Source organism: Eptatretus burgeri, chromosome 15 (genome assembly GCF_056783735.1).
Source record: "Eptatretus burgeri isolate ZD-2024b chromosome 15, Ebu_testis_v1, whole genome shotgun sequence".
NCBI lineage: Eukaryota > Metazoa > Chordata > Myxini > Myxiniformes > Myxinidae > Eptatretus > Eptatretus burgeri.
Window position 1 is genome coordinate 44,111,864 of NC_140975.1, and position 16,248 is coordinate 44,128,111.

General features: G+C 46.5%; 2 protein-coding genes across 7 annotated transcripts in view; one reads left to right on the forward strand and one right to left on the reverse strand.

Moving 5' to 3' along the window:
* LOC147012074 (E3 ubiquitin-protein ligase TRAF7-like) overlaps positions 1-8,858 on the forward strand; it is a 113,873-nt gene extending 105,015 nt beyond the window's left edge. The window contains exon 22 of the transcript XR_015051981.1: positions 8,730-8,858. The gene's annotated coding sequence lies outside the window, so the exon portion shown is untranslated. The remainder of the gene's footprint in view (positions 1-8,729) is intronic.
* Positions 1-16,248, reverse strand: part of LOC147012075 (caskin-1-like) — a 274,888-nt gene that overhangs the window by 26,658 nt on the left and 231,982 nt on the right. For all 6 annotated transcript variants that reach the window (XM_085858227.1, XM_085858229.1, XM_085858226.1 and 3 more), the window contains 7 exons: positions 14,834-14,920; positions 14,653-14,700; positions 8,990-9,105; positions 8,750-8,819; positions 7,138-7,226; positions 6,923-7,033; positions 5,467-5,568 (listed from right to left, as the gene is read on the reverse strand). In XM_085858227.1, coding sequence (XP_085714353.1) covers positions 5,467-5,568; positions 6,923-7,033; positions 7,138-7,226; positions 8,750-8,819; positions 8,990-9,105; positions 14,653-14,700; positions 14,834-14,920 — 623 coding nt within the window. The remainder of the gene's footprint in view (positions 1-5,466; positions 5,569-6,922; positions 7,034-7,137; positions 7,227-8,749; positions 8,820-8,989; positions 9,106-14,652; positions 14,701-14,833; positions 14,921-16,248) is intronic.

The following is a 16,248-nucleotide window of genomic DNA, read 5'->3' on the forward strand; positions in this document are numbered from 1 at the left end:
TCGCAAAGCACGACCGAACTCACCTGGTCGTGACTCGCCTCAAGGGGGCATACTCCCTCCCCTCGTTCCTGGAGGAGGCCATCCAGGTGCTCGCACTGGGTCCCCACACGCTCCGCGAGCTCAACCCCATTGTCCTCCACTACCTCCGTGTGTGTGTGCGCGTCACTTACCCCGTCCTCACCGTGCAGTCTCTCCTCTATCGTTCCCTTCCCGGCTACCGTCACTGCCAACTCTTCACCCTTTACCTCCCTTGTCTCAACTATTATTATTTCCTTTGTCGTCACCTCGTGTCTCGTCTCACACGTTTTGGTCTCCCCATTTAATTTTTCCCTCTTGGTCACCGTCGATTCCTCTGTCACGACCCTCGTCCAACACGCCCCCCGAATTATTTTTTCACCCGCCTCCACCGCGGGCCTGTCAGCCGTTGCACCCCCTTCCAGCTCGTTTGCTCCCACACGTGGAGTCGCCATTCCCAGCTCCCTGGTCACGGCCTTCATGCCCGCCTGCAGGCATCGGCCCATGTTCTGCGTCTCACCCCGTAGCTCTTTCATTTCTTCCTTCATGTTTGCTTCCATTCCGTTTATTTGCTTGTTCATTTCGTTTTTCATTTCATTTGTATTTGTATCCATCTTTTCGTTCATGCCTTTCATTTCGTTTGTATTTGTATCCATCGTCGTTTTCACTTCATTCATTTGCTTGTTCATGTCTTTCATTTCGTTTTTATTTGTATCCATCTTTTCGTTTATTTGTTTGTTCATGTCTTTCATTTCGTTTTTTATTTCATTTGTCATTGCCGCCAGCATGGCGCATAGCTGGGCCATGTCGGGTGCGCTTGAGTGAGCCGTTTCGGCAGGGGTTGGGGAAGGGTCTTGGTGGAGAGGGGGGGGAGGTGTCATACACCGCGGCCGCTGCCGCACCCACCTCGGGCCCTGGGTTCAGTTGGGCGAGTCCGTGTTCCTGCACAATCAACATTTCCTGCTCGGGGATTCCATCCTGGACCATGGATCCTACACATTCTACATCCATTTCTAATACCCCCGGCTCCCGCTCGCCTTGAGACGCCATCTTGCTTCTCGTGAAGGGTTAATTTGCTCGCTCGTAATTTGGAGGGAATCGGGGGTCGCTTCTCTCACCCCTGGACCGATTCCCGTGAATTTAGCCGGAGACAGGAGAGCCCGTTTTCCTGTTCTCCGATACCAGTGCCGCGAGGAGGGCGATGAGTTTATATCGCACGACCTGACACCAGTGTTGCGGTATTCGCGCCCGCCGGCGTGCTGACGGCCACGTAACTCGAATCGCGGCACGTCGCCCACCGGACGGACAATCCAGTCGTGACCCTCTCGGACTAACGCCGGGAACCAGTCACGGGTGGACCTTTCGGTCTCACCGCGATCGAGCCAATCAGCCCCCGCGTGGGATAGGGTTGCTCGCCAAATTCGACCTACCTAAGTACCCACGCGGAGGGTAGACCGGGCGATCGCACCTCGCCGCAGGTCGACTTCGGACACGGGCCACTTAAGCGACCCGTTCCGTACTATCAGAATAACCGAGCGGTGTTATTCGTCGACCTCGACGGTTCGATTAATTATCGGGCGTATTCAGCCCACTACCAACCCTTTACGTGAAGCAAGATGAGGATTCAATGGGAGAAATGACGAAGCGAAGCGGGAAACAGTTCAACACAAAGCACATTTATTCGCGATGCACACGGGAAGCACACATATTCAATTCCACCAAAAGCACACAGAAAAGAAAAACACAATTCCATTTACACAAAAAGCAAATATAAAAGTGAAAACAATGCAGAGCTAATACCGACTACGCGAGCACACGGCAACACTTATACAATTCTACTTCACAGACGGCGCCGACAACACATACCCAAAACCAAGGAAAAGAAGAATACCCCCAAGAATGAGGCGGGCCTGAGGCCGAGACCGGGTCGCGCCTACCCGTCTGGTGATGAGACGCGGAGCGGCGATGGCGCCTCAACTCCGCGGGCCTCGCGGACAGTGTCTGGCAGGGGGTGGGAAAGGGGCCCCCTTGGTCGCACTATCTCAGCGCGGGGGGAAACAGGAGGGGGTTGCTGATGCTCGGGGTATAGAGGATCATTATTATCCCTGGTGTGCGTCTCCACCTCGGCCAGGTCGCGCTGTCGGCCTCCCTCGGGTGCAGCTCCCTGCACGACGCGAGCACCCCCTCGTCTGGTGTCGCCGCCTTTCCACAGCTCGTCCCCTCCGTTCCGACTCCAACGCACACGACGAGCAGCTCCACCGCCCGCGAAGTCTTGACCCTCTGCTTCCGACTCTCCTACTCTCCGCCTCTGGACTCCCCGACTCTCCACTTCTTGACTCTCCGACCGACCCTTCTTCTTACTCTTCGCCTCTTGACTGACGAACACGGTCCTTTTATCCCCCCGTAGCTTCGCCTTTGACCCCCTCCCTTTGACCTTTCACCTCGCTCCCCATTGGCCCGAGAAAAAGTGGGCGTGAAGGCTTTTTGATCCACAAATTTGCATATATCGATCGCCCTCCAACGCCCTGGAGGCGGGGCCAAATCGCCCCTCGCTCACCGATTGGACGGCAAAAAGTGGGCGTGTGTCGTTTTTGATCCGTTTTTGAAGCACAAAATCCGTGATTTTGTACACGCTGTTCGACGCGCGCCCTGCACAAGTCCAACACCGGTACCCACAGCGAGGCAAGAACGGTGGCGATGCTACGGTTGCGAGGTGTGACGTGAAGGTCGTGGCGGTTGTGGTGAAGCGGCGTTGTGGTTGGTGGTTGATGTTGTGGTTGTGGTGGTAATCATGGCGGTTGGTCCAAAATAAAGATAGTTAAAGAAAAACGGCTATCCTGAAGAGTCGCAGCACGCATATATGACATGTATTCCCACTAGACAACGGGTTTGGGCCTAACTACACATGCACTTACCGAGATACCTCACCTAAGGGACCTGAATGGTGGTTTGCGAATTTGGTAACCACAACAATATATATATATATACATACATATATATATATATACATATACATACATATATATATATATATATATATATATATATATATATATATATATACATATACATACATATATATATATATATATATATATATATATATATATATATATATATATATACATATACATACATATACATATATATATATATATATACATATACATACATACATATATATATATATATACATATACATACATATATATATATATATATATATACATATACATACATACATATATATATATATAAAACCTCCATTATAATCACGATAGTTTCTTCTTTTTCTTTTGTATGCAGCACAAGGCTGCGGAGTAGCATCATTAGATGAGTCGTTATGCCGCTAATGCAGTGCTCCCTGTTGGTGAGAACAGGAATTTGGAATTTGTTGATGGTGCCGGCGATAACTCATCCACTCTTCACCTGAAGGACACTGTGGGATCTTTAACGGCCACTCGCTAATGCCAACAGATGGGACGCCCAGTTTAACGTCCATCCGAGAGACGGCACACACTGATGAATCGCCCTGCATGTGAAACACCAGGATGACAGTTTATAGCTGGGTCAGGATCAGGATTCAAGCCCAGACTCGACAGCTTGGAGGCGAGTGTGCATACCTCTAGGTCTCGGCCATCCCCCCGATTTATCTCCTGATGCTGAAAAACTGAAGGCCATCGTAACCTATATCCTACAGGCCGTTTCATCCCCCCCGCCCCCCCCCCAAAAAATACAACCCAAAGTTGCATGTGTCTGTTTTCTCTGTCTCTCTCATGCTCACCCCCATTGGACAGTCCGTCGGTGCTGCTATGGATTATACTCAGTTTGCCATCACCTTCCCAGCAGCCAGTTGCAGCAGGAATTTGTTCAGGGTGCTGGTGATAACACATCCACTCATCGCATAATATACTATGGGATGTTTAAGGTCCACCAGCTAATATGGAAAGACGAGCCATATGGATCAACAACCATCAGGTGGGCGGTGCACTTTATGATGCAACACCCTACCCGCGAAACACCAACCTGACAGTTTTAGAGTCGGGTCGGGAAGTGAACCCAGATGAGACAGTTCAGAGGCAAGTGCGGTACCTCAGCACCATCTTGTCGGATGTAACTTTTAGGTTTTGTCACTTAAATGTGCAAAAACATTATTAAAAACTTATGGCACATATGGGTCAGAGCAGGAAAGAAGTATACCAGTCAAGCAAACAGTGCACACCTCGACAATACAACTCTTGCAATTGGACATATTTTGACATTTCTGTTCTGCTGCTTAGAGTGGTCTTTTATAGAAAATTTGCATTGGTGTGGAATAATAATAATATTAACTTTCATAATAATTGTATTTATATAGTGCCTTTTGCTTCTGGATCTATGGTGCTGGAGTAATAATTCTACATACTCAGACGTGGTACAGGGTTGTGAGATGCTGTGATACCCAAACTCATGTTAACTGTCTCGCAGCTACAAGTAGTGTTCATTTTCTCATCTGAACCACTGGCTCATGATGCAGGGAACACAGGTTCCTATCCCATATACCTTCCGTTTGTCCAATTGTCCATCGACTAATGTCCTCGTAATGAATGTAAATGTACATGTATAGTCATGTCCTTGTCCTGCGTGTGATTGATGTGGAAGTTTCTCCATGAGCATTAGATCACTGTAAAAATAAATAAACTAGAGGGGGAGCACTCGGTAGAGTGCAAAACCTCCGCCGCCAATACTGCTGGGTCACTTAAGTGAACCTGATATCCTATTCATTGTACGTCAAAACGGATCAGACTCTACTGAACCACGATTGAATAAACTAAACTAGATCGACGCGCATGTAGAAATGCCAAAAAAAAAAATCGAAATTTTTTTTTTTAAAAAGGTGAAAAATTTCTGGGTTTTTTTTCTCTAACAAATTTTTTTTAGGGGGTTGGAAATCACTTAAAACATGTAGAAATGCAAAAAAAATTCAAATATTTTTCAAATAAAATGAAATTTTTTGAAAAAAGTTGCAATTTTTTTTTTCTCTAACAATTTTTTTTTTTGGTTGGAAATCACTTAAAACATGTAGAAATGCAAAAATTCATTTTTTTTCTTCAAAATGGCAGCCATAGCGGCCATATTGGACTTTGGACAAACTCCAAGATCTAATGGCATGATCCTTGGACCATACCTAATCCCCCACCAAGTTTCATCGAAATCCGTCCAGCAGTTTTTCCGTAATACTGTTCACAAACAAACAAACAAACAGACAGGGGTGAAAACAGTAACCTCCGTCCATCTTCGATGGTGGAGATTAATTATAAAAAAAGTGTGAGTTACCCATTCGAGTTTCTCAGGGAGTTTCATAATAATATTCGAGTTAGTATGAGAGTAACAATTATTACTCATCCCTGTAACTAATGCCAAATGATAACGGAACGTATCCGCCATTTTGAGGGGACAAGCGGAGCTTACTGGTTTCGAGTCCGGCAGCCATTCTGAGATGTTGAGTTTGCCGATCTCCGATGTAATCTTCTTTCTGTGGCCAGGTTTTGTGACTCCAATGGCAGTGAGATCCTGTGGTGAGGATTGCAATTCATTTTAAATACACAAAGTATTGCATTCTAAGATGTCGTGTGTGTGTGTGTGTGTGTGTGTGTGTGTTTTTAGTTGATTTGGTGAGATCTGATTGGTTATTCCCTCTATTCACAAGTGAGAGATGTGTGTGGGTCTTTCTTTATTATTTATATATTGACTGCTTTTGACTTTTGCACATGGTCCATGCTTGGGAGCCTCATTAGTATGCATTTCTGTCTGCGCTGTCGCTGGTGATTCACCAATAAGCGATGAAACTGGTCCGGTAGCTGAAGAGGTGTGTAGCATTGTGATTCTCATGTGTGTAACTCTTTCTAGCAAGCTTTATAATGGCTGACGTCTTGCGGGTCTACTAGGCAGACCCCGTGTATGTGATATATATATATATATATATATATATATATATATATATATAAAAAAAAAATATATATATATAATTGTATATGCATACACACAAGCTACCAGGTGGGTCCCAGCCACACGCTTTGTGGTTTGTTACGTTAAATATTTTTTTGGGGAAATTCTAAGAGCGTGAAGGCCGAGATGGCAGAAAAAGAAGTGCAGCAATAGTGTATCGACGTCATTTGCCACAAGTCAGTCGCAGTGCACCTCACCTCGCACACCCAATCAGCAACATCTCATGACTTACCTGGGCATCTATCAATGTGAATAATGAACATTGTTGGCGATTAATGCAGTCCTAATTTCGATTTTGTGTGACCAGTGGTTTGGGAGAAGATGCAAAAATGATACACAGACATTATATCTTACAACGTAGACATTACATACAATATTGTGAAGTTTTACTCCCCCTCTTCCCCCTTACATAGTTTCATAATTTCTTCCCTTGCTCTTCCACACCCTTCCAATTACTCCTCCTTCCTACTCTCCCATCTTCATTGCTCAGTCCAACCTAATGGCTTCACCAAATTTACTATGGATGGATTGCAAATGTGGCATTTTGCTTTACTTTGCTTCCTCTCCCCTTCATTGTGTGTTTCTGCATGCCATTACAAAGCTTGTGTGAAGCTTTACACCTAAATCTGATTTGGTCTTGCTAAGGAAGCCTCAACTTAAAAACATTCGTTCAATAGCGATGCCTAAAATTTAAACTCCCCCTTCAGAGTTACATTCTTGGTATTTTCCCTCTCCCTACCACCCCTTCCCCTTCTGCATTCTCTTACCTCCCCTACCCCACTTTCATTTTCTGTATCAATTTACCCACTCAAGCCCCCCTATATGTGTTACACATAAATACATAGACAGCCTCCACCAATGTGCACGCAAACATGCATCCTATCTGTGGGAGTATCGGCAGATTATCGTCGATTCCCACCTCAGGTGTCATGCGGCTGATAGTGGGCATGTCGTAACAGGCGTCAATGAAGTTTGTCGCATACTGCTGCAGCTGGAACTTAGAGAGCCACTCGTAAATGGCAAGACCCTCCTGCCATTAGAGGAAAGAGGTTGTGGCAGTGTTGACGAGTTGCAAAGCACAGGTAAAAGTCGGTGCATTCGTAAATTAATTTTATTCATTCGCACCAAACTCACCTTGTCTAACATGTCCAACTGCTGGGAAGTGTCCCCTTCGAAGTGTTCGGTAGACGGACAGCCGGAGACTCGCTGCGGCCGAGATGACTCTGCGAAGGGAAAATCTTGTAAGAATCCATTTTAACGAACCACAGTTTGTCATTTAGTAAATACCATGATGGTGCGTGAAGGGGGGGGGGGTTGGAGGGTGGGGTGGGAAGTAAAATCTGTCAATTGTGTATTTGAACACATTTTGATGCATCTCCCCTTCCACAAGATACCTGTGGAGGGGGTGAGGCAACAATGTGGGAACCGTCCGTCGGAAGGACGTTAAACCAGAGGACCTGTCTGAAGACGCCACAGTGTCTTTCACAAAAAGTAGGCGAGCTATCACTGGCACCCTCCTGACCAAATCACCTTCCGTTGAATGTTAGGTCTGGCCAACTGGTTTGTGAGAAGCTTGGGCCAAACACTTTCCCACGTCGACTCTACAAGGTGATGGTAGTTGTAGTTGTAGTAGTTTTGAAGAACAAAGACATAAAGTTCTTGTTAACTCACTTTCAATAGGATGGACAGTCGGACACACACACACACACACACACACACACACACACACACACACACACACACACACACACACACACACACACACACACACACACACACACAGTCGCATGACTGCAGTGTACCACTGAACCAGGCTTGTCCCTTCACCTCACTGCCAGGTTCTCAATTGGCGATTATAAGGTGCCCTTCAAGAGATCCCAGTTGACAGGTGAGGTTTGGTATTTGCAAGGTATCCTCAAGACAGACTGATGGTGCCGCTTAATGTGGTTTGTTTATTAACGGAGAGGCTCATAGTCTGTTGTGCAAACGGAAACAGACAAAGGATCGATAAGGAAAGTAAAAGTAATGACTTACATCGACGGTTAATCAAGCCATGGACAACATTTTGTCCTGATCTTGTCTTTCGTAAAGAAATGTACGATTGGTCGATAACATAGCGTACGCAGGTAAATATTTTGTCATTAAAAAAAAATTAAGCTCGTCATGTCACCATTTCATGGTGAAAACATGTTGTTGTTGACATACCTGTGCATGGGCAACAGAAGGCCTTATCAAAGATTCCCCCAGGAATTCCGAGGCATCATACCTTTGTACCAGATAACCGGTGTCACGGTTGCCATTTTGATGGCAGATAAAGGCCGATCCAGGGTTCGTTCAACATTATCTCATCAACAAAATAATCGCTGAACTTTGGACGAAGAAATATAACTGCTCCAAAACCGAAAACTTTCAAACCCGAGACTGAAAATTAAATAATAAGAGTAAAAATCGCACTGTCCCTCCGCTCAACATGCCGTCCCATCGGTGAACTTTGTCCACTCGAGTTGTGTAAACAAATGGCATGAAGAACAAACTTTGTTAGCCATTGAAACCTCCCGCTGTACTTGACTTGCACTTTTATGTGAATATTTGTAGCAATTTGAAATCTATTTTGGTTCCTAAATTTCATAATGATAACTGAGGTTAAAAAAAATATTGTTAATAATGGTAATACACCTTTAACTGTGAGTTAAAGTGTGAGTTAAACTGTGCAACTGTGAGTGCAGGCGGTTCTGGTGCAACTCACCGATGGCGACACTCTGTTGCTTTCCACTCGACTCAAGGACAGGCTGCAGAGACTGAACCACCTGAATGGGCTGCGGACATGGAGAGGGCCAAGGCAGGCACATCACTACCACAGAGACCAGCAAGCCCAATCTCTCACACAGGTGTATACGTGATATCGTTCTGATGGTACAACACAATTTACATCCCGGAATGAAAGGAAAGGGAACCGGGACAGCAGACGTCATTGCTGGGGTACAACCTTGCCGTCTCCATTGATGCCACGGTGCTGCCCATTGGTGCTCCCGGCGCTTTGACCACTGCCGGAGCTCCGACTGCTCCCGACGCTTCCCGTGCTGCCGATACTGCTCCGGTCACCTGACAAGCACGATAGAAATAAAAATCCGCTCAACGTCAGGTCTTCCGATTGTTCACGGGTGTTGCCTTGGCTGGCCCAAAGCTGTTCGTCTACTCAAAGATTGTGAGCCGGTGTGAAAACCTCAACACATCACTTTCACAAAACTTATGTGAATTTAAAAAACAAAGCAAATATCCATTTGTAATGCACTTTCTCCAATGGCTAAATAGGGTCACCTATTTATTTATTAGGGAGCAAAAATGGTACAACGTTTGATCCTCTCATTGGCAGATTACTCCATATCCATCCCTCCCCTTAGTCCTTTCATCTCATTCCTCCTACACTGACCTCTCCACCTATCATCCACCCCCCCCACTCCACCCTCTTCTTCCTTATCTTGATTGGATTCTTCTTTCTCGACTCAGCCCACATCCAATCCTACCCTTTAATCAGAATCAAACCGATCTGAATGCACCTTCAGGGGGTGCTTGTGAAACCCTGACTCCTGTGTTTCACACACTATGGAACCCAGCCGTGCAATGAAATCACCACGCTTACAAGTTTGTCATTGTGTTGAATAGTTTTCATTCATTAAAGCCATATATTTACTGAAGCATGTTAACGGGTTGCTTGAACACATACGAGATGTCCAGCCACCGGTTGCTCAGCATTCAAACGATAATCCTGCAATAAGAACTCGAGTGAAGTCGGTGGTGGACCATCGCAAATCCCCAAACTTCCAACCCTAAAGCAAAGTTGAAAGATGACAAAAAGTTCCAACAGGAATGACCCAAATATCAAATTTGGAGTTAGATTTTTTTTTTCCCCATTTTGACCCCTGTTTTTTGGTGAGGAGGGTGTTTGGATATGGACACCCAGCAGGATTAAAAACAAAACCTGTCAAAGGGCAGAGGAGCTCCTTGTGAGCCAACGGCCATCCATATCTAGTACCCAACTGTGTCTGCGGACGTCCTCCTGCAGTTGGGTTACTTCTTATTAGGAGGTTGGTGGCAGGATTTGCACTCCGGCCACCATAAAACTCTTCATTCCGCAAAACACAAAAACGCAAAGAAATCTGAAAACCCACTCCTTGGGAGTACCTCCTGGGCAGCTTCCCTTCGCAGGGCAGCTCACCGGATGACGGGATTGGGGCAAAGCCTTCGGGACCCCTAATCTTTGATGATAGGAGGGAAACCACAGGGTAACATTCCCGGGTCAGATTGCGGGAGAGCGTGTCGGAGTGGTGCTGAGGTGTCGTCCATCAGACGGCGGGTCTCCTTGGGTTAACCTGAGGCAGTCCCTTCGGGTGGGTGCCTGGAATGTCCTATCCCTAAGAGAAGATGATCACCTGTCTCTGTTATCATCTGAGCTCAAGCATTTTGACATCGGTATTGCAGCACTCTCTGAGGTTCGGAGACCGGATTGCAGCAAGATCATGGTGGGTGGTTACACCTACTATTTGTCTGGTCGCTCTGATGGTTACCATTCCCAAGGAGTTGGTGTAGCTGTGTCCAAGAAGCTAACTCCAATGATAATTGAGGTAACACTGGTCAACAAGCATATTATGAGACTAAGGATTCGTCACTCCTTAGGTGTCATTTCCCTGGTCTCTGTTTATGCTCCGACTGAGGCAAGTGATCTCACTGTGAAGGATGCATTCTACGCCACGCTCGAGTCTGTGGTTGATCAGTGTTCCAGCCGAGATACACTTCCATTATTGGGGGATTTCAATGCATCGGCTGGAACTGATAGGGATGGTTATGAGACGTGTGTTGGTCCCCATGGGTCAGGAACTATGAAACAGAATAGCACTAAGTTCCTTGACTTTGCAAGAAGTCATGGATGTAGGGTGGCCGGTTCATGGTTTCAGCGCCCACAAGCTCATCGCTGGACTTAGTATTCCAACGCTGGTGGTGTGGCAAAGGAGATTCACCATGTCCTCGCTGATGGTTGCTGGAGGATGATCCAGAACTGCAGGGTCTACCGGAGTGCTTAGTTCCTCAATAGTGACCACTGGCTTGTTGTAGCAACTCTGAAGTCGCACCTTAAATCCAGGAGAATGGTACCATCCCAGCAGAGGCTGGATGTTGGCAAGCTCAAGGATGAGAGGGTAGCTGAGGAGTTTGCGAACAGGCTGAGTAGAGATTTGGGGGGTCTGGGTGCTTTGGGAGGTCCTGAAGAGTTGTGGAGTGCCTTCAAGACCACCGTCCTTGATGTTTCCGGTGGATGTCTTGGAACTCACCGCAGGGCAAAGAAGAATTTTGTCTCTCAAGGGACACTGGATACCATTGACCAGTCGCAGGACCAGGCTGAATGGCAGAGCTGAGCTGTTCAGGGAGCTGAGTCATAAAATTGTACGTGCACTGAGGGTGGACAAGGAGGCCTATGTGCAAGGAATCTGTGAGGGGGTAGAGCATCACCTGTGGTCAAGTGATTCTCGTCCTTCTTACAGGGGAATTCACGCATTGCGCTCATCCAAGCCCATCCCACGGTGTACTGCAGTTATAACAGAGGGTGGTCGGCTCTTGACAGAGGAGTCCGAAGTGAAGGCCCGCTGGGCCGGTTACTTTGAGCGGTTGTACCAGGGTGATCCACCAGCTGTCGAGATGGACGTCAGGGGTGTTACAATCCCTGTTGCTGACCCTCCGATCAACTGTGTTCCACCTTCACTTGTGGAAACACAGGTTGCGGTGAACCGATTGAAATGGGGTAAAGCTCCAGGGATTTGTGGCATCCATGCTGAACTTCTCAAGGCTGGTGTAAATGCTGCACTCGTGTTGTTGCATCCAGTTCTGTGCTCTGCCTGGAACACAGGCATCATCCCAACTGACTGGAAGAGGGGCTTTGTTGTCCCTCTCTGGAAAGGAAAGGGTGATCGCCAAGACTGCAACTACCGAGGGGTGACGCTGCTCTCAGTGCCAGGCAAGGTCTTTGCTCGGATAATTCTTGATAGGGTTCGCCACCATCTGCTTGAGCACCAGCATCCAGAGCAGTCAGAATTTACACCAAAGAGGTCAACGATTGACCGTATCCTTGCTCTTCGGGTCCTCACCACATGCAGACGAGAGTTTCGGCAGGGGCTGCTTGCAGCCGATGTTGATCTCTGAAAAGCATTGGATTCAGTGAAGGATGCCCTCTGGAGGATTCTTGGTCTTCGTGGGGTGCCACCAAAACTGATCGATCTGATGTCTGAACTATACTCTGGTACTGAGAGTGCTGTGAGATGTGGTGGTACCATCTCTGCCTTATTTACAGTTGTTACTGGAGCTCATCAGGGGTGTGTACTGGCCCCCACGCTTTTCAGCACTTGTATGGACTGGATTATTGGGAGGATGTCAGAGAGATCAAGCTGCGGTGCATCGTTTGGGAATGTCAAGATCTCTGACCTTGATTTTGCAGATGATGCAGTCATCTTTGTGGAGACTTTTGATATCCTTTGAGGGGCCCTCGAGGTGCTGAATGAGGAGTCAGAGCCGCTGGGATCACGGATTTCCTGGGTCAAAACTAAGATCCATGCTTTCAATGACATCTTGGATGCTGCTGTCCTGTCTGTGCCTGTTTGTGGTGAGAATGTTGAGGTCGTGTAGACATTCATTTACCTTGGCAGTGATATTCATGTCTCTGCTGGCTGTGAGTCAGAGGTCAATAGACATCTGCGTCGGGCCTGGGGAGTCATGGATTCACTGGATAATCGGGTGTGGCGCTGCCGGTACCTGTGCGGGAGAACGAAAGTCCGAGTCAAGTACTTGGTGCTTCCAGTCTTGCTCTCTGGATGCGAGACTTGGACTCTGACCAAGGATCTGAGACGGAGACTTAATTCCTTTGGTGCCAGGTCTCTTCGGAGAATCCTTGGCTATCGCTGGTCGGACTTTGTGTGCAACGAGCGGTTGCTGAGAGAGACTCAAATGAGATTTGTTACCTGCCTAGTCCGTGAGCGTCAGCTGCGGCTCTATGGACATGTAGCTCGTTTTCCTGATGCTGATCCTGCGCACCAGATTCTCTCAGCGAGGGAGTCTCGTGAATGGAGGAGGGCAATGGGCCGACCACGTGCCTCGTGGTTGCAGCAGGTTGATCGGCATCTCAAGGAGATTGGGATGGGACAGGCATCTGCCTGGGAGATGGCCAGACGGAGGCCCCTGGAGTACAGGCGGAAAGCGGACGCAGCGACGCGCTGCTCTGGCGCATGCTGCCATACCTGACCTGACCCTAAGTTTCCATCCTCAGGGACGTGAACCGGGGGTCAAATCCAAAAACATCGTTACATATTTCATGCACCCCCCAATGATGATTGCATATGCAAAGTTTCATTTAAAATGTTTAAAAGTGACTGCATTTGCATTTTCTAGTATTTGACCTTTTGACCCCAGCCCGAGGGGTGATGTAATGGTAAAGAATAAAGTAATGGTAAAGGTTACGTTTCATTAATTGACCTTTACTTGGGCCAAGAACACTTTGCAAGCCTGTTGTATCATCTGCAATAGTGGGTTGTCAAGTTAGTACCCCGATCAAACTTAAATGCCTTCCTCTTGCTCTTTACAGGAGTGAGGCTCATGGAAGAGCAGGGTAGATCTGACAGTGGGACATACATCAAGAGAATGAACAAAGAGGAGGGGAGGAAACACTGAAATCATCAAGAAAGATGGTTGAGTTCGGAAAGGTTAATGGGGGCAATAAAGATCATGGGTCAGATTTGGGGTTTAGTACTGGACGTGGCAGCACTGCTTGCTTAAAGCCCTGGAGGGAAGAAGAGCTTCTCGAAGGTGGCTCCATAGACAAGAGAAGTGAGGAATAAAAGAGTTGAGGTGTGCAGTCAACATGGATTTTGGAAGTTTAACCAGTATGGGGTTACTGGAAGAATGCATGCACCCTGGCGTTGCTGGAGAGGGATGACTGAGAGCAGAGGGAGCAATGTAGGAGCATAGACGGTAGGAAACAGAGACCGCCGACCTGCAGGTGATGTGAGACCCTGTGCTTCAGCCTCACTAAGTGCTTCAGTCACAGAATCCAGGATCGACAGATATAATGCCAGCCCATAGGGAAAGCAGTACTCCACTGAGCTCCAGGCAGAGGCCTTATAGACTGAGTAGCTCTGAATTTCCAAGGAATGACTGCCTGTGATCATTGCAGCACCTCTGCAGTCAAGCTATGCCAAATGATGTGGACCCAAGATTGGGCTCTTTTTCAAACCCATTCCAAAATTCCATTCCCTGGATTTTCCTAAAGCTTCCTTACAAGTAAGTGGACTTGCTGCTTGGACTAGAATCGCCTTATTGAAATTCAAACCATGCCCTTATTCCTGAAAAATAATCTCTTTTACTACATCAAATAAGGTCACAAAAACATAGCACTTAATGGAACTGAAATGGCAGTACAAGGTTCTCGGGAAAATAAAATACGGTTGATGAGCTTCTGTGCTGGGAGGGTTCCAGGACCCACCCCCGACCTCCAGACCCCCAACATAGACTAAAATCTAAAATTGCATAATTATTGCTTCCAAGGTTGAAAGGAATGCATCCATCGCGACCTGTAACGATAAAAATGCACGTCCCGGCTCCAGCTGTAGTTACCGTGGACTCTGTAGCAGGGAGACGGGGCTGAAGTGCCATTTTTTCTCTCTGCAAACCATACAAGAGATAAGATGTGTAAATTGTATGAAACCGCTTCATTTTAAATTTTCACCTTTTTGTAACGTTAAAATCAAAACGCCAATGTCATTTCACGCGAAGATGATATCGTGAGGTTCTTCACCTGCTGGTCGACCAGCCCACACATCCTCACTCGATCCCTGACCCTCCACAGGCTGCTCTTGCTTGTCACCATCCACAATGGGCTCCCCTGCATTTCCGAACAAAGGGGATGCGGTACAACCACTGTCTAGGCACCTTAAAACTACTGGATCCTTCACATCAAAACTCTCATATCGACGTCGAGGACCCTTTGGGTATATCAAATGGGCTTCAGTGTTAGTCACTACAATGCTGATATCAATCACAGTGAAGGACATGAAATGTTGCTCATTAGCAAATGAACGTGCAAATTATCACATAAACTATATGAACAGTCTTGGAGTCTAGTATAGAATCATCATCATCATCATCATAATCTTCATCATATTCCAGTCTCTTTTAGTCCACTGCAAGACTATAGCCTCCCACAACTCGTGTTGAGTGTTGTTTTTTGGGGGAATATTCGTCACGCTTAGCAAGTGTGGCTTTGTGAGAAAGTCAGGGCAGCAATGTGCAATTTGTTCAGGATGCCGGCGATAACTCGTTGACTCTTGATCAAAAAACTCCAGGGTATCTTCAACATCCACCTCTGGCTTAATGTCCATCCGAAGCACCAATCCCACAGTTTATCATTGGGCCAGGAATCGGACCGAGATAAGAGAGTGCAAAGGTAAATGCACAATATCAGCACCATCCTGTTCCTGTGGATGTATCCTCGATTAACAAAAACACAATACTGATTCTGATATTGTGCGAGCAATCCGTGGACACATGGAAGCGGTTCGATTACGAGCATGACAGCGCTCCCATTAAATGCAGCTTGAAACGTTTCATTGATTAAACTGCAATTACAATTTATATATTGTGTTGCTTCAATGCGAATGACGAGCACAGGTGGTGGATGCCCAATAGCATTCTTGGTAATTTGAAATGAAGAAAATAGTTCACTCCATATCAAAAGGAAGCAAAACAAAGCCAACAGCTCATAAATTGCCCTCTCAGCTGAGGTTGGGCACATCAATTTGTACAATCGCAAGCCACTCCAAAACCAATTAACAGAGCTGTAACTTGTTAATTTTAACCACATTTCAGTCTCAAATTACACCAATTTCTCGGAGTGGTTAACATCTTCCCTTCTGATGTTCCCATTTGAGTTCACAAGTCAATTACCACCAGCAAACATCAATTATTTTTTTTAAAAGGTGTCAAGATAAGCACAAACACCCACAAAACAAACAACATGCTGACAATATACAGGGTGTCCAGAAATGAATATACCAAAAAGAACGTTGAATAGTTTCATTGTTATTCGAGATACTGACATAAATTTGATATAAGTACATGCATTGGACTTGTAAGTTGTAGTTTTTTGTGAATACTGATTGTTCAGTCGAAACCCCATTTTCTGATATAACAAGTCCTCAAGAGAAAGCAAAA